Raw genomic sequence first — 24,075 nt, 5'->3', positions numbered from 1 at the left:
AGCGACAAAAGTTGCTTTTAACCAGATAACACCATACCGCGTGAACGCCGGTAAGCACTCGACGACGCAAGGAAATCGACCAAAAGTACTGCAGTCGGCAAAAGAACGCGAGTGAGCAGCTGCCCACGACTGTGGAATCTGTAAACTATCAACAATTGTCGTGGTGAGCAAAAAAGCTTTTGTTTGCCGTCGCACGTTTTGCTGTTGATACAGAAAATTGGCACACGAGCGTAAATTTGGCTCGTGCAGCAGGGGACAGAGCTGCGCTTTGAATAAAATTACTTGTGGGAAGAGCCTTGGCCGGGCCTCCTACAGGCAAATAAAGGATTGGGGAGGAAGTGCCTTTTGGGGAGCAGCGAGCGAGTGCGCGCCGCACAACCAGCGCATTTTCTTCATTGGAGAAAATCAACGAGCACACCAAGGACCTAGATGGAGTCGACGGTAAAAAACACGGTAAGTTGACCATAAAACTTGACTAAATTATTATTTTTCGTTGGTCCCCTCCTCAACCATATTGAGATTAATTTTTAATTCAGACACTTGTGACTTCAAAAATCCATTCATGAATAGATCCCCTGGAAATGGTCACAGCCGGTGGAAAAGTCTCTCAAAAGCCTTGAGACATTTTGTATGATTCCTGGCGCGTCTAGAGCGCAGCACTATATTTAATAGATGCAACCACAGACGGTTTACACATGACCTTTAGAGTTTTCCCTTGATGACGTTTATGCAATGAAGCAAAAAGCGAGAAATACTGTTGTGCTTTCCAAGCTGACTTAAAGCGTATATTTTTTATTCACACCCATTTCAAAAAGCGCATCATTATTAAAGCTAATGACTTTGAGGGTCCTCGTAATTTGATGCGGAGAGCCAAAAAAAAAAATGCAGAACGAATGGCAATTTTTTACACAACTCTTTCTAAATTACCTGGATGCTTTTTTTAAGTTCAATTTAAAGCAACCATTTCAGTGTCAAGCTAGAGAAGATTATTTTTTTACGGAAATTTCATAGACAATATGTTCATCTTTATTATAACCAACTCATTTCATGACTGCTCATGCGGACGCAGGAAGTCCTTTTAAACGCTAATTTAGATCAAAGAAATAGTGATTACACTCTTTGATAAATAGTAAAGATTGCGAAACACGTTGAGCACGCGCTCCACATGCCCAATATAGTTGCTCAACATTAATTAGGAAGTAATAAATCCGAGCTTAAAATCTATTCTAAGAATTTTAGTTGGTTAATTAGAAGGTAACAAGAGAGCGCAAGAGCAAGATAGTAAATCAGAATCACTTGTGTCTATTTTGATTGCCTAAGTCTCGCGTTTTCCTCGGGGGCATGTATAAATGGTGTACATACCGATGCACGTAAGTGCATTCAACGCGCGAGTTCATTTGCTATAGCCGCGCGACCTCACCGCTCAGTGAAAGCATCGACCGGTGGTCTTAAAAGCGCGTGCGACACCTGCTGATCATTTCCTTTCGAGGCATGCGTAGAGGACATTTTCGGTCTCGGCTCCGATGGAATAATTAAATCTCGGCACAGGAAGGGAATTTTAAAAAATGTTTTGGCTGTTGGAATCAAGGTTAAGCACCACGATCGAATTAAATTGTTTCTCGGAAAATATGCATAGTCTTTTTTGTTTTTCTGACGGCAGTGACGTCATTTCCGGTATTTTTTCGAAGGAATATATATGAAATTAGACCTTCAACGAAGATGCCTAAATTTTTAATTGGAAATTATAGTAGACTGACATCAATGCCACCTGCTGAAACAAAATTGGCTCCGCGTTTAACGTATGCAATCATAGTTTTATCCACATTTAAAAAACGGAAAACAACATGATCTTCTAATTCGATTGTATTTTGCTAAACAGAAGAGGTTTAAGCCAAGAAATCCTTTTTTATTGGTAAGATAAGATCGAGAATTAAATCGGTTTTTAAAAATTTACCGAGCATGCCTTGATCACACGTGCGCGATAGAAATGCTATAGTGTAATCCCCTCACTTCAGCTAAAATTTCGCTGATTCACCTTCCGATCGCCACAGCCAACAACTTTATAAACTTGTTGCTCGCACAACCTTATTTGCGTACCTCTTTAATTTAATTTAGCTCTCAGGGCTAACGTGTGCGTAATTTGTTAGTCTAGGGAGGCGCCGGCTCAAAGTAAAACCATGAGGATTCTTGAAGAACAAGTTTTAGTCAAGTCATCTTTTCCGCAAGAGCACAAATCCGCGCACGTAGTCCAACTGACAATCATTTGAGCAAACTTAGAAACCAAGAGCAACCATTGTGCGCAAAAACGTAAATTCTAGAATATGCCTGGCGTGTTTGAGAATAATTTTAGGCCGCTTCAACGCGAATTACGCAAAACGGTGTGAGAAAAGTCAATCGTTCGTGATAGATGACGCAGTGCATTGTTAATAAATTCATTGCTAATCCTTTGTTAAAAGGCTCTATCTATGCTGAGAATCGGATATCTTTTGCATTTATGGCGTACAGCGTCATTGTGCCATGTGACTAGCTCTAGTGAACATAATGATTAAAAACTCAGCAGCTGTTTGTAGGCTTTTACGTGCATACATTATCTCAGCTGTTGCATCGTCCAAGTTTACTTTGGAGGCGGATATTTAGCTAATGCTCTTGTTTATTCTTGCTAATAGTCAACCAACAACCATTATGACGATGCAGCTAGGGATTTAATTTTTTAAATTGTTTATCCTTGATAAAGATTGCTAATACAGAGGTGATTGGCAGCAGTTACTGTAAAATTTAAAAAAATGAGCAAATTTGCTCGCTCATTACCACAGTGTGATTAAACCATTAGCAAAGCTCCTATATAATAAATCTAGATCGAATACTGGTATTTAATATTTTTTTTTATAAACTGTTACAGAATTCTGGATTTTCCATGTACGGTGGTTACAATATTTTAATATTTTCAATAACGAAACGGCTCTGTTTACAATATGCAGTGAAAGTCCTCAGACCGGATTCCAAAGAGATACTTTTATTTCTTTCTATTCTATCTTCTCGGTTGTTGCACGGTGTGCCGTGAATCTTTGCATGGCCTTTTTGACCGTGAATGCGTCGCGATCTGTCTGTCTGGCCATACCATAACACATCCGCGTGCACGATCGCCGCTCTGCATACAAATGTCTGCGCGCGCCTTTCTTACATCACACTCGATTTCATCTGCCAATATTCCGAGGCTCTTTATGCTTCATTCCACACACCACGCCTCGATTCCTACTTTCCATTTCGTTCGTATGTTCTGTTACTGTCGGCAGCGAGCCACTGGGTGTGCGTAAGAGTGCACTACACTCTTTTTATACAGCCCGGCGCATTTGCAGTACTTACACAAGCAAGTGCTGCGCATACAGGTATTACCTGTAATGCCATATATTCAGCACTTTTACTACTACGCATATTACTGAGGCGCTGAGTTAGCTCATCCAAATCGACGAGATGATCTTTTAATTGGATTGAGAGACACATCCCTCAGCAGATTGAATAATAAATATTAAAAATACTTCAAGCAAAGAGTTGTACAACTTGCAGTTGCATCGGACACTCTTTTAAAGTGGGTCGATTCAGGGCGACAATTGAAAATTATTTGAATTGTTGGATGCAATAAGCAGTTGATCATTACACAATTTGTTACAATCAAAAATGGACCTTGCTACAGTAAAAATTCATTTTTTCAAAATTCCTCCAAAATTTCCATCACTCGAACACATTTTCTTGGCAGAATTTAATTCCTCTCGCCGAGATCTGTCCAACCCTATTAGGGAAAGTCTTTCTTGTGAAATAAAATTAGCAATTCTGCTGCCTTGAATCGATTGAGAATCTGCTAAAATAAATTTAATAGTGTTATTTTAAAGGTATAGATATGTATATAAATTGAATTATAATTTAAAAAATTCATCATAAGCAGTTATTATAAGTCCCTTCAGGTAACAAATGCACACAACAACATTCATAATTATGCAGAGGATTTTGCCTCACCGGTCGTTGAAAATGATTAACTGCACTCGGTTGCAAAACAAGTGATGAATTCTGCAAAATTCGCTGCTATTTACTCTCTTGTATCATCATAAAAACAAGTCCAGAGAGCAAAATTTACATTTTTTTTAAATTATGCTTTATACATTGGTTTGCAACGAGTGTTAAATTAGTTTATTTTTCTGTTTCACTTCATACGAACGCATTTCTACCCATTCCACAATCCCCAGGAACAGGGAAGCTCATAAATTAGGCTGCAATCAGCATCCGAAACTAGTTTAGCAGGAAATTTCTGAAGTTATGCAGAGAAATACTTTAACTCGCTATGCAGTGAGTTAGCTGCAATTAATTTCAAGTGGAAACAGTATGTGAGCTCCTCGAGTGCATCTGCGTTCATTGACATCTACAAGAGCTGTAAAGTTTTTCAACACACAAATAAACTGAATTTCTTTCATGGCGTCAATTTAATGCGCATTTTCTAGAATGTTAGTTCCACCGGGCCTTACGCAAGGCTACGGCACATATATCGGAATGATAATCAGTTCGCCAAACATTGCCAAGCCTGTCAGTACAGCCGAGCAGACAAAATAATAACAAGCGTGCGTCCGCTGATTTCAATTCCACGAGTGTTTCCATCGTTTTCTTTGGCTCAACGCCGCCAATTTCCAGAGAATCGGTCTGGCCGCGCTTGACCCATGATTTCGCATCCGAGAGTGTGAGGAAATAAAATTAATAATTAATTTATTAGTTTTTTATTAGGGAAACAGGTGACAATTACCTGCGGACATCGGTCAGAAAGATAATTTAATTTGATGCAACTTTTAATAGCTCGGCGGAAAAGTTACGTTCGCTCTTCACGTAAACAGGAAATAATGCAATCTTTCTTCACGCTTTGACCTTTACACATTCAGAAGCTGCTTAACTACACATTAATTTCGATTAAACTTTGCCTATTTATAAACAGAATAAATTTAGACTGGAGGTGCTGATGGATAATTTAGGGAGATAATTTTGAAGTTGAGAAGTATGATTATCTGGGCCTGTAAGTTATGTGATCATTTATTGCCATAGGCAATTTTCAGGATTAAATCAATTTGTGTACCACTTCAACTGGTTAAACCAGACTCTAATTACATGTATCATAAAATTAAAACAAGGCATTTACTGATTTTACAACAATTTTAGCTTCACTTTTTCTCCACACGTTCAGTCGCAAAGAAATGCACAGAGAATTTCTGAAAGGGACGAATTTATTCAGGATTGGCACAAATTAAAAATAAATAAATTGAGTTGATTTGAATTGGGAAATATAATATTCAACCACAAATAAGGTAAATAATTTTGAGTTTTGGACCGTCCGCTCCAATATCTGCATTGCTCAAAATATGTAGAAATCAGGTGAAAGAAGCGAGAGCCCAAGGCATATTATGCGTCTCGCGCTCTCCTGCTTTGAGAAATATCTGAGTGCACGCGTAAACACATTTTATTATGAATTTGAATAGGCGTCGGGACGGCTCCACAACAGTGGTTCTCTTTTCTCCGGCACAATGATCGCTTGCTCGACTCCTTAGGTGCATAAGTACTTTCTAATTATTGCACTATGCTTCAAAAATATTGTAGCAACTATTTATACAGCAGAGATAATCTCGAAGGAAAATCAGAATAGCAGATTGCGCCTGCGGGGTAACAGAATCAGGCGGAGATCATGCGTAACATTTTGTCGTCAAAGTAGGGAGATATTGCCGATAAAAATAGCGCGTGCAGTTCACTTTCTGCATCAATTAAATTCTTTTCACTATACGCATGTGATGAAAAGTCGAGATAACAATCGAAGTTGTGGAAAAATGTTTGCGTTTTAAAATATCTCGAATTATTAGTATTTTGTAAATATAGTAATGGGAGTAATAATTTTCTATGCCTTCCGTTTAAGTATAAGAAATGATTTACTATTTGCAACATCGGCTTAACTGGAATCGTTGTTTACTAGCGGCATAAACTAGCATTAGCCAGAAAAATAATCAACCTAACCTTACACTATACAAATAATTAGTCTAACCTGATTTTGAACGCTTTTCTGCTGATCGCATTAAGTGCTATTATTTTTGGTACACACACGCATTCTAAAAGTAGTGAAGTTTCTGCTGGTTTATGCAACATTTTTGCGTTGAATTTAAAACTAGAAGAAATTTTAACACCAACTCAACTACAAGATTCTCCTGAATAAAATAACATTCACTGTTTCCGGTGCAGGCAGGATATTTATTTATTTGTCCGTTGAAAAAAAAATAGAAAATTTCCTAATTAGACAGAAAATGCCAAACAAATCATGGAGCTTGCGACGATTTCCTGTTTCGCTAGTAACGTAAGTCTTCATTCCCACGGCTCAGTTTTGAATTACCCCTCGATAATGGACTCATCAGTAAGCAGTCGGTGCGTTTCGCCAGCGATTTGCATGTTTTGTCACCTGCCGGCCGGGCCGGGCCGGCGTGGACAGCGGAGGCACGGCGGAAAGTGGGTTCTGCGGCTTCACAAAAGGTGCATTGCATACATCCACAGGTGGGGGTCTCAGTCTCGACTTTAGCGCGGGCTGGGTTCGCCGCCGTTGCCAGTCGATCCTCAACCTTTTCGAGCGGAAAAGCAGTGCGGGAGACGCGAGGCGACGCTAAATCCCGGGGATCGCGGGCGCGAGAGAGTCGAGTAGGCATTATTTCTCACTCTCAACCCACAGACTGCGGTTACAGTAAGTGCATTTAATGTTTTTCTCGAGCCATTTAAGGAACGTGTGGAAATACTTGGACTATTTTAGGCTGCACTTTGCTCAATTAGTGATTGTTGCTTACAAAATTACAGAAGAGTTTAATTCTTCTTTATTGTTTTTTTATTTGCCGTTTGAAAAATGTTTTTTCTGGAATTATTAAATGTTTCCTGTTGAAATTTTTTGTAAAGAAATGTACAATTTTGACCTATTCAAGTGTTTTAGTTTCCATTTGCATCTGAGCAACAATAAAATTATTTGTAATTTTTCCAAGATTATTTAAAAGTTGCGACGCATGATTATATCAGATTATTTTTATTAGTTATTTTTAAATTTTTACCACCGCTCAGAAAGTCAAAATAAAATATTCAACTCACTGATCCAAACAGAGGCAAACTCATAAACTCATTAATTTTAACGAGGATGAAGTAAATTCCAATTTTCTTTAACTCCTTTTTATTGTTTAGGAAAAAACACGAAATGTTAAAAAAAAAATTAGGCAATCGAATGTTTCCCAGAGATCAGATATTCAGGGATTTATGTTTTGTTGATAGAGTCGGTCAAGAACACAGAATGATATTTTTATTGTCTACTTAAATCCATTTTTATTTGTTAATATTTTCTAAAGTCGTAAAATAAACAAACAAACAAACAAGCTATTGCGAAATTAATAGGCCTTTTTTAATAAAATGCATATATTCAGAGGTGCTGACCATAACTAATCTCATGCGAGCTTTGGCATTCCGTGTTAACGAACGCCCATTGCCCTTAGCGCTGAAATATGAAGATTAGATCGGACAAATTAGACTGCATAATCTCTTATTCAGTTATATTTAAATTCGCACAAAATTATGACGGAGCCGGTAGCAGTGATATTGATTTTTAGCGTTAACAGTTTTTGCCTGTTGCGAAAGTCAACGCACTCAATGTGCGAGAAGCGAAAGACCATAGCGACTTTGGACAGCGGTCAAAATGAAATGTTTGAGCCGCTCACAATGTGCAAAGAAAACCAGGCCTTTTGTGCCAGCTATTTTAATCTATTTCAACCAGTAAATTTCTGGTGCAACTCATGAAAAATAACGAATCAAGATCTTTATTAATGCTGAGAATTATCTGCGGCCTTGAAAGGTATGCCAAGGTGGAGCCGGGGTTCAAAACATATGAGATGACCACGTGCCTAAAATTTAGTGCCGACAGAAACGATTCATGGAATTGTTTAAGTGCAACGCTCCATAGAGTGTAAACAACATTCTACATTCTACGAGAGAACCACTAGTTGACATTTGAGCCTTTTGGACCATTACCTTTTATTACTTTGTTAATAGTTGGATGACCAAAATGATGTCTTTTTATTTTACATATCTTTACATAGTCTTGCTTGTAAGCTGCGGTTTATTTACATTTCATACTATTTACAGCTGCAAAACTTCAATAGCGGTATAAAACAATTAATGAGCACTTTTCCTCGGCCTTTCAGAGCTGATTACAAACTTTCCTCCAAAATAATTAGCTTTATTTTCGTCCTTGATAAATAATTTCTTTTTAAAAGTGACGAATTTGCGAGCTAAAGTGGCCCTTATTATCATCACTTCAGGGGCATTCCAGATTGATACACAAATACGACAAATTTCTCAATTACTCTCTAGCCTACAATGTCTTTTCATAAAACTGGATCACGAGAGGCCGGAATAATTTCACTTTGGCGGTACTAAAAGTGGCGCGCAGAAGAACAATTATTATTATTTGCAAGTACGCCACAGTTCGAGGAAAATGTACTCTCGCTTTCATCACGCTGGTTTCATCTCGTTTTCCCTCTCCGCCCCGCGACGTTGACGCAATTAATCCCAAAGTGCAATTTTCCCTTTAGCCGCCGCGCGCGTGTGCTACCGTTCTTGCAATTAATCTTAATTACAGCCGGTTCCATACTCTCGCGAATGACTATTTGCAATAGTCATAGAAAGATGCAAATAGCCACGTCCCCTGATTAATGTTACTGGCCAATTTTTATGTAATTTACGACGCTGGGGGCACTAAACTATTTACGACTTAATTTTTTTACGAAGAAAAAATATGATGTAAAGATAGTCACAGGGAATCCCGAGTTCATTTATGAAAATGATGAGGACTTGATGCGTGCCGTGAGATCAAAATCTTTTTGTCAGAATCCGGGAAAAAAACAGAGTCATCAAGGCTGGATAAAAAATATCCTCGCTCATTTCCAACGAGAGTAAAAGACAGGGATAAAAAGTAAAAAAAAAAAAACAATGAACTCATAATGCGTAGTGGTAAAATAAATTGAAAATAATGTAGGTAAAAAGCCTTTGAAGCACTCATTTATCAGAATCTTCAAAATATATTATGTTTATTTTAGTAACAACTGAGTAACAATATATGTTTTTATCTTCTCACTATGAAAAAATTTTACTAAATCCAAAATTGTGGTATTTTGTTTAAATTATAGTAACACGCGGCAGTCTACGAAGCATTTTAAGCATAATGTCATAGTCCTATGCCTCTATTTTGATAAGGTTTTCACTCGCAAGAGGAGGCGGACGCTGTCCTCGGGAGACAGCGATAATTTGTTTGCGGTCAACCGTTACTTGCACATATTATTCAAAACTGGAAAGCTGGCTTTTGTTTGCTGATATAATTACCAACGCTTTGCTTTCGATTGTTTGAAATGAGTAATAATCAATTATTTCCATTACGAGAAATTAGATTAGTAGATTATTCTGGGATTCCACAAAACACGAAAACATACGCGATTAAAAGTTTTTTTAATAGGCACAATAGACAATCATTATTTCCATTTTTGGTTGAAAACCAGTGAAAATCCGCGTGCGTTGACCATAATCCTCTTCTCTCACAGACAGAGTGAAGCATTTTGAGAGAATTTTTATTTTGCTGACAAAAAATTCTTTCTTGGAAATGTCTTTATGATCTTGACATTTCGGTGGGATTCTTGCACGGCCTCTATCATAACTTATTCATACGGTGTGCTATTCCCTTCTATTGTCACCCAATTTTGGAGATGGCTTTAGTATGAATGTTATATTCTATTAGCTAATTAATTCAAAAGATATTCCAACTAATAATGGAAGCAACTAAATTTAAATTAGCATCTCCTTAATTATTAGGCAAGCGTTAAATTTAAATAAAATACGATAGAAAATCTTATTGATCTGTTCATCAATAAGCAGATTAAAAATTAAAATTAAGACAACTATATTTGTATTTAGTTAAGTTTCATTTCATAAAAAATTTAATTGCTTTTGCTCATATTAAATTAGTATAAAAATTCACCAAAATAGATTTTTATGAAAGTTAAATTTTGTCCTATTTGTTGACAGACTACAGCCATGGCAGAGATCATGCACATGGTAGTCGACAACTACAACGAGCTGGTTGAACACACAAAGGGTAAGAATTCTTTGTCCAGCCACACCGTCGACATTAAAAAACCGATTTTCAGATCCGACCGTAGATTCATGGCTACTGATGTCCAGTCCGTGGCCGGTGTTCTCGATATTGGCCTGCTACCTCTACTTCGTGCTCTACCTCGGCCCCAAAATCATGGCGAATCACAAACCTTTCCAGCTCACCGGCGTGCTCATTGCTTATAACTTTGTTCAAGTCATCTTCAGCATATTTTTGGCCTACCTCGTAAGTTTTTAAGTTTATTTATTATGAAAAACAGGACAAAATTGGTAGAGAGAAGACTGATCAGATTTATTTAACCCTTTAATAAATTATTTTTAATAAATTATTTCGACTCTTCCAGGTCCAAAGGATAAAAACATGCATTCATATAAATTCTCACTTTATAGCCGTTCCAAGAGAGCGCATTTTCGTACCTGATCAACAACGCTTGCTCGGCGCATCGCACCGCGGAGTTTTCCAGAGCGGTATGTTTATTGAATAATCACTGTGTGGCACGTGAGCAAATTACATATTCGCATTGTTTCGCAGCTGTCAAGCGGTGCGTGGTGGTACTTCTTTGCCAAAGTCACCGAGCTTCTTGATACGGTGAGTTCATCGGAAGCTCATTGTTCGGCTGCCAGCAACTAAAGACTAACAAATTTTGTCATGCATCTTTAGATCTTCTTCGTGCTGAGGAAAAAACAGAGTCAAGTGACCTTCTTGCACGTCTACCACCACACCATCACCGTCATCTTTTCCTGGGTTTATCTGAAGTATATTCCAGGTAAAAATTAAAAAGCTATTTTTGTAGGAGAATATTTATAGGTGTTTCTTTTGATTCGCAGGCGAGCAAGGAATCGTCATCGCTTTCCTAAATTCGCTGGTGCACATCGCCATGTATACGTATTACTTGATTGCTGCCATGGGTCCCAAGTACCAGAAGTACCTGTGGTGGAAGAGATATATGACCTGGATTCAGCTGGTTTGTTCATTTTCCATATTTTTGGCTACCTTGAGGGTTCAATTTCTCACCTGGTCTGATGGTCTTGTATCGCCTCAGAACGTTCCATCGGTCTTTTAAACTTTTGACCCTTTCGTATCTAACAAACCAAAATTTTCACCTTCTAGAAATGTTCTAGGCATGTAATATACACCCTTAGGGCAACATTTTTTTATTCTGTGCTAAAAGACAAAATAAAAATTTGTGTTTTTCAGACATTAAAAAATTTTGGTTAGTTCAATAAATGTGGTTCAAATTTTAAAGTTGTCTAAATAGGCATCATTTGGCACAAAGTTCTTAACATCATAAAAATTCGAGATATTATCATTTTTGTGAACGTCGAAAGTTTTTTTTTGCCCTTTAAATCTAAACTGAGCACGGCCCCACTTTAAGATCACGAACCACCCATGTTAACATTTTGTATTTTGGCATTTAAACTTATCGATCTAAATCATTTTCCCAGATCCAGTTTTGCCTGATGGTTGCCTACATGCTGGGGCTGTTGGCCTACGACTGCAAGCTGCCGAAAGCGCTCACTCTCTTCTTCGTTGGCAACTCCATCGTGTTCCTCTTTCTCTTCTCCGACTTCTACCGCAAAGCGTACGTCAAGAACAAGCCAAAGGTCAACTAAATGGGCATTATTGGCCGCGTCTGCCATATATTTATGATTCTCATTAATTTTGCACCTGATTGTAAAACATAAGTGGCCTTCCGAGTAGTTCAGGACGAGGAGTTAACTTGCGCGAGAGAGCGGAAAGACGACAGAGTTCCTCCACTTTTGATTGTGAGATTTGTCATTTTAATTCAAATATATGCCGTTTTAAACATTTTTGTGGGTTTTGAACAACAAAGAATGAAAATGTCACTGTAGGAATTAGAGGTTTAAACAAACTTTATATTTAATTGTACTTAGATATACATTCATATTCATATTTTGCTGTACTGTATAATGCATATAAGTTAAATTATGTGAGTAAACAAGGGAATTACACGTTTTCTCTTTTCAATGCCCATATATATCCACTCAAAATACATATACAATACAGATAGATTCATCAAAATAATATCTAAAGCCTTTTTTAGTAAAAAGGTCTCTCGATTCCCATTTGCTGGCATCCTTCCTTAGTTTTTAAAAGCTTCTTATTTAATAGAGATATGCAAATTCTGTTTGTATTTGCAGATACATAATTTATTGCTTCTTCTACCTTGCTTCTAGAGTGTCCCTTTATTGCCTCTATTTAAATTCATATGTCCGTACGTGGGAATACATTGCACGTGAAATTGAAATATTCACCTTAAAGCAAACTGATGACTCTCGTCTATAAAGGCCTTGCTTGGCCTTACCTATTTCTCTCCTCGAAAACTTGGAAAATCGAAGACATAAATATATTTCATGCACAGCGTTAATGAGATGTATAGTATAAACTGTTTTCAAAATCAACGAATATATTTTAGAATGAGTACAATATACACGTACAAATATTTTGTATATCTCTTCGATTTGGAAATGAAAGAAGCCAGCAAAATTATATATACGTGCCATTATAAACGGTCAGAAAACACCACAAACTTGTCAATAAAAACCACTTGTCTCCCTAAGTTCCTAATTTTATATTTTCTTCGATCTTTTGCCTCTTTACGTAGAAATTTTCGAAAAATAATTTTGGAGACGTCCGCCTGTTAGTAGTGTTTGTGAAATCAAAGTCTAGCCGCTCAACGGATTCCATCTGAAAATCCAAAATCGGTTAATTCTTCCCTCTGCTCACGCGCAGAAACAACTTAGATTTGTAATGGAAGAGGACAGATTTTGATTTCACCAGATTTGCCATCTAATGGTGGCTTCAGGAAAGGCGAGTTGTTGTCTGACAAGCACATCACATAAAAAATAAGACCCATTTAAAAATCAAGTGAGTGTCTAGGCTTAGATTGAGAAAATAAATCAACAAAAAAATGCCAACACGAAACAAAGTGACAGGCCTTACTTAATCACAGTATAAATATTGAAATTTTAACTTTTCTGATTAATTCGCACACATTTAGACTCTTCAAATGTATAAGATTCCGTACACATTACTCTTAATTAAATGCAAAACGTAAAAAAGACGGTCTAAATGGGGGGGGGTGAGCGCGAGCGCCGGCAATCGACGACCTCGCCCTCTGGTAATTCGGGGGGTGATTACTCTTTCCAGCAATGACATATGTGTGTGTTCGGATGAGGTACGACATATTACAAAACCTTACTCGAGTACTTCGTTTATGGTACAAGGCATTTGAGCACATTTCAGATGTGTCAAGCTATCTTTTGTCAATGATACATCAACTCTTGCAAAATGACTAAAGTACTGATCGCGCGGGAGTTTGCCGTCGGAACGCGAAACCAAAAGCACATGCAAACGCGCGCGGACATGACAGAAAGACAGATTGAAAATTCTTATCTTGACGAAGACGGGAGCAGGAGAGTGTACAAAGACGGCAAAGTCCCGCAACTCAAAGAAACCTTCTATCTTTCTACGGGGGTTGGATTCTCTCGTTACGCTATACATATTAATGTAAATTCACTCTGCATCCCGGTGAGATGGTGCATTGGCATTGGCAGACGGCGCGGCAAATTAAATACTGCAGATGATGAATCGGTCGGTTCACTCAACAGCAATCATTCTCATGGAGGTATATACATCTTTAGAGCCCTTAAGGCGACAAACTCCACCACATTCATTCTGCAAACACGAGAAAATAAATAAATTATTGATAGGAAAAAATTACACGAGATTCTGCTTTACCAGCTTTCAATCGGGTTTTGCCATTGGCTTTGGCCGCTCCGTTCTTGGCAAGTGCGGCCGCCGCGTCACTGGCAGCCTTCAGTCTGGCCTGCTTCTCCTTGTAGGCCTGCTGGTAGAAGTCGTTGAAGAGGTAGTAGAAGAAAATCGCGTTGGGCAGGGTCAGGAAAGCCGTCCACCTGGGGAAGCCGCAGTCGTAGAACAGCAGCTGGGTGTTGTGCAAGAAGGCCATGCAGAACTGCGCCTGTTTTCGATTAAAAAGAAAAATACATCATTAATTTGACGACACTTTTTAGAAAGTTCAATTAGATAGCAGTTCACGACACGCGCTTCACACGGTTTTTAAATTTGGTAAAAAAAGTGGCAGATGCAGTCACTCTGATAAACAAGTAAATGTTTTGTAACCATTCTTAAGTAAGAAGAATCATCTCTATACCATTTTACGCCTCGTCGTTGGAGGTCATGACGAGTTGAATGGCGCGCAGTTTTTGGTAAACTTAGAAGTCGAGATTTGGTGAAAAACTTGTTTTTTCTTTTGGAATAAACAATATTGTCAACTAAATCTTGGGTTCTAAGATTCAAATTAACAAAAACTGCATACCGTTCGAGTTTTCTTCACGTCCCGTGATGAGCCGAAGTGGTTACAGGGGGATAAAAACTAAATTCTCTTGCACAGTGAGGTGCAAACAATAAAATTTGCGTAAATTTAGGTTTTTTAGTATACATAAAGAGGGCTGAAGGGTTTGCATAATTAAACTGCTTCGGCTATCTAGGGGAGGTTGAGACTAGTCTATTGATGTGTAGGTTTTGAAAATCCGATTATTAGAAGCTGAGATTTCGGCGTGACAACATTTTTTGAAATCCCGAACAAAAACACCATTTTTTAATAAAGATGTGAACCATTCAAAATTTTAGCGGATCTGCCCTATTTTTTGTGCTCAACAAAATTACAATGTCAAAACTCAAATATTTTGTGGCCTTAACCGTCGACCTACCACTTTGAGATCTACAGAAAACTTTTTTGAAATGACAAGACAAAGTTGAACGGTATCCGAATATTTGTTCTGCGACCAAACTGAACAAAGTTACTAAAAAACAATAAATTTTGATCTTCGAATGCCAGTAAACCCGCAAAAATGGGAAATTCAGGGGGTTTCCTATGGAATTTTTGTTTAATAGGGCCAAGTTATGGCCCCAAAAAATAATCTTTGCTATTTTCGCACTAGCATAGTAGTTTTATTTCTAATCTTAGATGAATTAGGAGATTTGCGTACCATCTGCATTCTGGTGATGTACTTCTTCCACCACAAGTATTTCTGCAGTTGCGGGCCGAGGGCAGAGAGCAGGTAGTATGCGTACATGATGATGTGCACGAAGGTGTTGATGAAGCCGATGAAGGTGCCGTGCCCTCCAGGGTAGTACTTGGTGCAGCCCCACGAGATCATCGGCATCACAGTGTGGTGGTACAGGTGCAAGAACGAAATCTGATTCTGCTTTTTGCGCAGCACAAAGAAAACCTGCAAAAATAGAGCGTGAGTGACGCAGGTAGGCAACCGGCTCCGCTCGGCCGTTGTGCAGGTGGAATAAACACAGCTTTTTCTGTTTTCCTTCTCATGGAGATATGATTGCGAGACAAAATCAATAGAAAGAGCCACAGAAAGTTCCTTTGATTTTGTCCGCGAATTACCGGATTTTTTCAAATATAATTTAAATAAATTGTAATTAATAACAGACGCTACTTACTGTGTCCAGAAGCTCGGTGATTTTCAAAATGAAGTAAATCCAGACACCTCTAGCCACCTGTGGAGGGAATAAATACACATATTTCAAAAACAAAAGCGCAATACTTCACATCGTCAAAAAAGCCCCACAATTAATCATCCGTATCATATTTTTACAAAGACTGCTTAACGATCCATTCAATATTTGACTTGATGAATTGTGGAACTCGAGACTGATCAAAGAGAGCGATAATTTGAGGAGAACAAAGCGGCGGCGGATGATTCAGCACAATGGAGGTCACCCACACGCGCAAACAAGTGCATTGAGAGTCAGCCGCCGTTCTTTTATTCTCGTGCAGCCGCATCTGCGGTTTTATATATGAGCTCATCCAGGTGAAAGTGTTTGCATCTTCAACTGACAACTTGTTGAGCAATGAAATCGAACGGTTCTTGGAATTTGGCTGATTATTGGGTGGCATGAAATCAGGTCACACTCCGTGACAATTAATACAGACCCTCATGGCCTCCGGAGATGTTGAGGGATCGACAGGCTGACACCTCCAGCTGTAGGTAGAGAGCCAAGCTCCTTCGCAAGCCTGAAATTTCATTACAATACAAATATTAGTCAATCGAGCTGAGCTGCATTAATTGCATAAATATTTTTAATTGTTTTCCGTATGGGGCAAAATTACCAGAGCTTAAATATGCAAATTGCCAATAAATTGTTTTTTTGCAATTTAATTTTTGTCCGTATTATTACGATTTTAACTGCAAGAATGACATATTTGTCGGATTTGGGAACAAATTTTTGTGCAATTTTAAAAATTAATGGGATTAGAAATTAATTTTAAATTTTTCTAGTACTGACGAAACATTGAATTATTTTCGAAAAAATAAAATTCAAACGGGATTTATTGAAATATTGATCAAGCGGCGTACCTCCCAAAATAGCCAGACGCTGGCATAGACTTGCAGGGCGTTGTAGACGATGAGGGTGTTCTTCAGCTGGAAGGGCTTTCTGTTTTCCATGAATTTGGGGCCCACCTTGAGGCAGAAGATGAGATAGCAGGCGATGATGGTGAGCCCGGGGAGGGGGCTGCTGATGAGTAGCCAATCATTCGTGCGGGGGTCTGTTGGCGATTTTCATTTAAATAGATCATGACTTCCAAAAGAACAGTTACCTGCAAGTTCGGTGAAAACTAAGTGCCAGTATCTTTTGGCAGCACCGACGAAGCCAGCTTCAGGTGCATCCTGCAGGCCTCCTAGTGTTTGGGGCGTTGGTTGCAGACCTGAAACAAGCGCAAAGGTCATCGTTATACTTTCGCGCAGGTGGAAGGAAGTGCGGACATATTTTTCAGCGGCGCTTATCAGCCGAACACATGCGCTTTTGGTGGCAACTTTTCTATTACCAAAGGTGACACATTTTTTAGTTCACGCCGCGAGCCTTTTAGTCGCATACTATGATTGTTTCTACGCAGTATAAATATATGCAGCGTAGGGTAATTGCGAATAAAATGCAGACAAATTGCTGCTCACCTTGAGACGGCTGCAAATCCAGAGAACGTAACATAAACTAGCGGAAAATCCCAGATCCGCACAATTATAGTTGTGGAAGGAATGGCAGAATGCAGATTTCAAACGCGTTCTATTAGCGATCGAGGATTTTCCAATGAATTATTTAAATTATTGTGTCGTTACAAAAATAATTATTTGCCGCTTTCTGGCTTCAAGGCAACGCGCACGCGGTTCCGAATAATTTTTCATAAATTCATCCTGCTGCACGGCCTTTGATTTCGAGTGAGCAACAGCACCGGCTTGTTCCCTCTCTCGCACGGCACGCATGTGAGCACACGAGAGAGAGAGAGAGATTACATGGTTTATGCATCGAGCGAACGCCGATTACAAAACGACGCATAGAGCGTAATGAAATTCAAATCGTTAAAACTTATAATTAGTGATTATTTCGCGAAGGCTGTCATCCGCCCCCTGCCGACAGGTCTTTCGCGCGTGCCATCCGTCCGTCGTGGTATCGACGATATTTTGTGGGACAAGGATTTCGACATGCCAAATTTATGTTTATTCGCAGACCGAACAGGAGCACGTACTCACGCGCCAAGCAGACCTGATTGTGAGTAAATGAGGCTCGCTGCAAGTGGTATGACAAGTTAGTACCTTGATCGGAGGCATAAAAAAAACCCGGCGCTCTCGAGCCGCCACGTTTAATTTCTATGGCGGAATTTGAATTTCAGAGACACTCTAGAAATAAAGTGGATTGAGGTAGCGCAACAATTGAAATTAATTCGAGTTGGTGACTTGAATTAGCAGATGATCACATTTTAAGTTTGAATAGTTGTCTTTGCATAGTGTGCAATTTAAGATTTTGCCAATTTTCTCGAGCAATTAAATTTTTTTCGCTTGATTTGATCCCTTTGTCACGATCTATCCTGAAATAAATCCTGATTTCATTAATGCAATCTTTGGAGCTGAATTTCTCAGAAATTAAACGGCAACCTAGGTAAATTTGAGCTCTTTCCTAATTTTCAGAACATAATTACGGCAAAAAGATGAAAATTATTTTCCAGAAACTTTCAGTGTTGATCCATTGAAGGTTTAAAATGTTGTTTGGCGGCCAATAAAACAACCAAATGAATGTTCTGCGTGTTTAGAGACTTCATGACCTCAGAATTTGAGTGCATTAGCTTTTGCAGCAAAAAATCCACGACGAGGCCCTTGAGCCTTCATTATTTCCGAAGCAAAAAAACCTCAGCATCTCGATTAATCAAGTTTTGAAACGTCTGTTGTTTTTGTCCAATGTGCAGGCGAGTGACCCTGACGGAGGTATGTTCGAAACGTTCAACGATGAACACCGTGCAAAAGATGAGATTAATGACGGCGAAACCAGTTTTGCCACTTCCCTACAGCGAATTTCGAGTGTTCACTTTTGTTGAACTCTGTTCAGCGGTCAACCAGAGGGGAAAAAACAGGTGTGTGACCTTACACGTACGCCGAACACTATATTGAATAAAAATTTAAGTCGCGGAAACCGACAATTTCTCCATCAATATTTGAAGGTTGCGTAAACTGATCTCGTGAAATAAATTCAATCCGCTCTCTGGCTCTGATTAATAGCGGCGAGCAATCGAATCTAACCTGTGGTTACCAGCCAAACAGCGATTAAGCGACAAAATTATTATTAGCACTTTATACGGTAGAGGAAAAATAAGCGGCGGGGCTCGTAGAATCTAGGTATCTAGGTCAACACGGCAAAACTTGCACTTTTCACACAGAAGAAATGGAAACCAGAAAGCGACGGGCGCGGGGCCGGTTTATGGTCAGCTGCCAATTACATCACCTGCCGCGTGCATTTGGTTCAGCCGAATATCGTTAGCTCCAAATTTAATTAACTACATGCCGCTGTAAAATCATCTATTTTGAGCTAGTTTTTTTAATAAGCATATTTTGACTTGTTAATCCTCAAATTTATAAAAAGCTGTACCAATTTTCATTCCGTATGTACACAATTACTGTAAAAACAACCTTTCAAAGTTATTCATTCATCGATTATACTACTGAATCATCAATTAATAATAAAATATTTATTTGTCAATTATAATTTCTATTTCAAAAGATAAATAACCAAATAAAATTACAAATAAACTGTTTTTATTAGTTTCAAGTTTCTCTGTACTGTAATAAATTACAGTAGAGTTTATTTAGCAAGAAATTTCCCCTTAATGAATTTTAAAGACAGGAAAACGCTTAGCTTACACGTTCGTTTTCAATTAGGTGCGCGCGAGATTGTGCGAATTACAGTTTTGAAAGTAAAAGTGCCGAATCATGACTCAATTGGAGCACTCATTCACGCTCGAGAAGAATCTGCAAGCTTCCGAGAGTGAAAAGGCGGCGGTGAATTGCCTCTTTTGGGCCGTTTGATAAAACAATTATCACCAAATTCCGTCAACTAATCATGACAATTCAGAATTATTCTGCTGTGCACAGGAGCAATAATAAAAATTAGACAATGGCAATTGATATAAAGACTCACATTCCGAGAGGTTTCCGGCGGAGCAACTTTGCAAATCCATGTCGGCAGTGCTGCGCAGTCAGCAAGGGTGCTTCTATCCCCCTGGAGGTTGAGCAGGACTGAAACAACGCAGCAAAAGTGAACCTGGCGTCGAATCTGCAGCGCCTGAGAGTGGGGACGCGATCGTTTTTATCTCTCCTATAAGAAGCAACTCGCGCTTCTTATGCAACACACACTCACATGTATGAAATTAAACGCACTCGGGCAGCCAGGTTCCTACTAAAAATTTTCACGGCTTGGTCCCTCCCACTAAATTAGAGGTGCGTGCAGTGGCCGTGTCGTACGCACATTTAGTGGGATTTAATCCGTCACTGCCAACAATCGTCAGAAATTATTTCATAACATTTCTTTCATTAGAAATTATTTAAAATGGTTAAAAAGTGAAAATCGAAGGGACATAAAAATACAACTGAGTTGAACGGAATAATTTAGTTCTTTAATAGTTCAAACAACCAGTTAAACTGGATATTTGAGCTGAATAAAAAAAATCGTGTGAGTTTTTTCTAAACGGGATTATACGCCAGGAAAATTAAAAAGTCGGTCGGCAGCTATTCTAGAAGAGAACAACTTTTTTGTACTTTCAGTTTTTTTCTGATTTAAACAAAAATATTAAGTAGTCACAGGTTTTTATTGATCCTATATATGTCCAAGTAAGATACGTAATTCTGGCAGGGGTCTAAGTATCTTGATGAGGTTTTATTACTGAGATTAGGCCTTATTTGACCGAAAGCGACATTGCCAAAACCCCGACTTTCCCACAGTTGCGGGTTTCACGGATATTTGAATTTTCTCCTTAGCGTAGAACAAAAAAATCAGACCCCGTTGAACTTGTATCGTCAAGTTAAACAACTTTTATTTTGATTTCAAGGTGGTAGGATAAATATCAAAGTCATTTAATTCAAAGTAAGGAAGTTGGATTTATTGAAATTTTAAAATATTTTGCATTGCCATCTTGTAGAGCACAAAAAATTAGGGTAAGTCAAAATCTGAAGTTGTTTCCCTTAGATCTAAATTAAAAAATAAAAACCACCAAATTTGGTGAATTCTCGGGATTTCAAAAAATGTTTGCACATCCAAATCTTAGGTTCTAATGATCAGATTTCCAAAAAAACACTCACCGATGGACTAGTCTCGATATCCCCTAGATATTCATAGTAGCCTAAGGGCCTTCAACCCCCTTTCGCACCCTAAAAACGTGAAATTTACAATTTTATTGTTTTTTTTACATCACTATACTCAAAGAAATTTAGTGTGTATCGCCCTGAAAATAAGATGTTGGCATCTTTAAACCGCTTTATTTATCTTAGGGCGATCAAGAAGAGTAAGACGGTGTGCAGTTTTTGTTAATCTGATGTTTAGAACCTAAGATTTGGTGAGAAATGTTTATATTCTTTTGAGATCTGCATAGTTAAAATCTCGGGCCATGCAGCAAAAAATGCAGTTCCATGATGGATTGAAGTAGTTTCCGCAATTAATTAATGTAATTGTTAAATTGTGAAAAGATCCATTGCAATCTTTCAACGACTAAATTCATCTAGCCGAAGAGGAATTATCAAGAAAGGTTTCTCAATTCGCAACTCGATTGCAGGCGAATGTTAATTAATTAACAAACCCTTCTCCTTTCTATCGCGCGCCGTCGGCCAAACGTCCGCGTCTGCCGAGATAAAAGCGGCGCTCCCCCTTGCACAAACACAAAGCTGAAAATGCGCGCCTCTTTGTGGCATTTAACCCATAAATCGGAGAGCGAATACGCAAGTGTCCCGGCATATATTTCCTTGTGACCTTGCAGCAATGTAGGTAGCGGTCAGCGAGCTCCAACAGCCGAATGGAAATCACTTTCTATTCGATCTCTGTTAGGCAGGCGACCACGATTTGAACGCACAGCGCGCTCCCATATTGGCCTGCAGATAGGATTACGTGTCTGCAGCTCTCCGAGGCGCTTTTTTTTAGGAAATAACCTATCGGATTCTGTGTCAAGTTTGGCGGGCGCGTTTGATTAATCAGCCCGTTGGCTTGCAAAATATTGCAGTTTGCAAAATTTTGTACGACGTGACCAAGTTGACACACGTTTTCTCGTTAATTTTCTAGCCCAATCTGCATTAATTTTGTCAAATTGTAAGATGAGTGAAATCTAGTTGAAAAAATTCAGAAACAAACGGATGCAGGAATATTTTAAAAATTTGATTGTTTGAGAAAGTTCACAATGATCAATTATTTGAAGAAGGTTCGAGATTGTTCGTATTGCAAATTGATTGCTCGAGGTTATGTTCAAGTCGTTTTTAGACACAAGGCTCCACTTAATTTCATGACCAAAAGTTGTAGTTTTTGCAAGATGTCAGTCGTATAGAGGTCAGAGGATTGAGAAAAATAAAATAGTTAGAAAACAGCTCCTCGTTCTAATTGCCGATTTTCAAAGAGTGCGCGTCCAAATGAGAAGGCACCGATATCAAGAGTAGTGCTCTCTAGGCTGCACGTTGCGTTTGGCCTAAATGCCGTTCCATGCGTGTCTAAATCAACACCTTGCTCCAGAAGAGTGTGCTTCCTTCAGTGAACGTGGGCCGTGCATGCAGGAATTAAAAATTTAGTTCAACAACCAACTTCCTTTATCTAGCAATTTTGTGTGCGAGAAATGCACACTTATACAGCTATATTGAGGCAGGAAATAACATTTTAATGCCATTTTTCCGATAATGCCAACAAGATAAATATATTGAATGTGTATGAATAAGAGCGACGTAGCAAATCAATTTAATAAATTCAATTGAAAACTAGAGTTAATTTTAGTATTTTCACGTATGACACTAACTTGATAAATTGGTTTGAGTGGGCGTGGAAAATTGTGTACCTTTTTGTATGCATTAATAAAATATTAGAATAAAACTGCAGGCATATTCATCGAACGTCATGGTGCCACATAAAAAATTAAACTGACAATTTAGTATTGAATCATCATTTAGCAATTAATTAATTAAGTCTGATTCCGCATATCGTATAAACAAAGGCTTCTTTGGAATTTGCCTTGTTTCTCAACTTAGTCGTGTTTTTATTGCTCTTTTTGGAAATGCTTTTACGACTTGAATGCAATTATCCTCTTTTGACGAAATGAAACTCCGCTTCGAAAGCTTTCAAACCTTGCGGGGTCAATTTATTTTGAATTTCGACAACCAAACTATATTCAGGTTGTGAATACAGCTTCCATTGGGTAAAGCCAGCTGTTTTTTTCCGTATTTTTGACAGAAATTTCCTGTTGCTTAGAATTAAGAAAAAAATTATGACAACCTCAACTGCAGCTGACTTCATTGGAATCTACCAACAATTAACATGGGCATGTTTTAAATTTAATTCAAATCTTTAATCAATTTTTGATCAAAACAAACAATAAACGACATTTTAATATAACCTTAAATAAAAACTAAAATTTATGGTTCAAAGTGAGAAGTTATTGAAGAGGGGAATTATATCGCACGTTCGCGAACGGAAGAGCAGCTGTTTTTGCCCTTCAGACCTCACCACAAACAAAATAAATACCACAGATTTAATTGCCAAGAACGCCGAATTACCGGATCAGAAAATTTAAAAAAGGGCAAAAGTGATGAAATCTTGTTCAGCCCCGCCACTCACCCTACTTGGTACAAAATTCGAGCGTCCTAAATTCCATTCTTTATTTCAAAGAGAGAAATTTCACGGATTTTAGTAATTTTAATAAATCTTGTTCATAACTCCCCATTTGGCATTATATTTTGCAATCTGGTTAAGGCGAAATAATTATTAGCTTTCAGTTGATTTAATCCAAATTTTGTGATATTGACATATCCTGAAAGTTTGGCAAACAATCGACATTTTCGTGGCAGTTGCATTAGGAAATCGTGGTGCGATCCAAGTGCATGGTGCATGAGGCAAGAGCGAGTATTGACCTGGACGCAATTGGATGTTGTTTTGCCGAGCGTCGGTGCGCTGCCGCCGCTGCGAGTGTGGGTCGTGAGTGCACCACGGCTGCTGCACTCTGCGTGCGTGCACTTGCGGCATTAGACGAGCAATAGGCGGTAATTAGTGGGGCAATTGCATAGCGGCGGCTCCGGAGTCAAGGCCGGGGAGTACAGAGAAAGTAAGTCTGTGGTCCAGTGATGCAACTCGCGCGCGCAGCTCACCTGCGGCCGAGTTGAGCGCGCGCGCGCGCGCTCCAGCAGCTCTCGCGTGCGTGCTGGTCATCCCGACGGATCAACGCGGCTGGGCCACGTTTCGGCACGCGATTTCTGCTGGTGACATTTGCAAACAGGCTTCGTTGTGGGTCACGCGGCAAGGCCGTGGCC

General features: G+C 38.8%; 2 protein-coding genes across 4 annotated transcripts in view; one reads left to right on the top strand and one right to left on the bottom strand.

Moving 5' to 3' along the window:
* Positions 1-178: 178 nt before the first annotated feature.
* Positions 179-12,782, top strand: bond (james bond). Of its 2 annotated transcripts, none has more exons than XM_065486418.1 (8): positions 179-453; positions 10,114-10,183; positions 10,236-10,426; positions 10,591-10,668; positions 10,733-10,789; positions 10,862-10,967; positions 11,029-11,165; positions 11,647-12,782. In XM_065486418.1, the coding sequence occupies exons 1-8, from the start codon at positions 430-432 to the stop codon at positions 11,812-11,814; spliced, it is 831 nt and encodes a 276-aa protein (XP_065342490.1). In that variant the 5' UTR covers positions 179-429; the 3' UTR covers positions 11,815-12,782. The 2 variants fall into 2 exon arrangements, with proteins under 2 accessions (XP_065342490.1, XP_065342491.1); XM_065486419.1 differs by lacking the exon at positions 179-453 and adding an exon at positions 6,573-6,748.
* sit (stuck in traffic) overlaps positions 12,058-24,075 on the bottom strand; it is a 36,622-nt gene continuing 24,604 nt past the window's right edge. Inside the window, exons 2-9 of one of the 2 annotated variants that reach the window (XM_065486416.1) lie at positions 19,727-19,824; positions 16,863-16,970; positions 16,621-16,811; positions 16,197-16,277; positions 15,704-15,760; positions 15,235-15,477; positions 13,964-14,204; positions 12,058-13,900 (exon numbers count right to left, since the gene is read on the bottom strand). In XM_065486416.1, coding sequence (XP_065342488.1) covers positions 13,896-13,900; positions 13,964-14,204; positions 15,235-15,477; positions 15,704-15,760; positions 16,197-16,277; positions 16,621-16,811; positions 16,863-16,970; positions 19,727-19,766 — 966 coding nt within the window. In that variant the 5' untranslated portion in view covers positions 19,767-19,824 and the 3' untranslated portion in view covers positions 12,058-13,895. The remainder of the gene's footprint in view (positions 13,901-13,963; positions 14,205-15,234; positions 15,478-15,703; positions 15,761-16,196; positions 16,278-16,620; positions 16,812-16,862; positions 16,971-19,726; positions 19,825-24,075) is intronic. The other variant, XM_065486415.1, reaches the window with a different exon arrangement.

The sequence above is a fragment of the Cloeon dipterum genome, chromosome 3, assembly GCF_949628265.1.
Source record: "Cloeon dipterum chromosome 3, ieCloDipt1.1, whole genome shotgun sequence".
NCBI lineage: Eukaryota > Metazoa > Arthropoda > Insecta > Ephemeroptera > Baetidae > Cloeon > Cloeon dipterum.
Note: the sequence above shows the minus strand (reverse complement) of the source record. Positions and strands in the feature narration are given on the sequence as shown.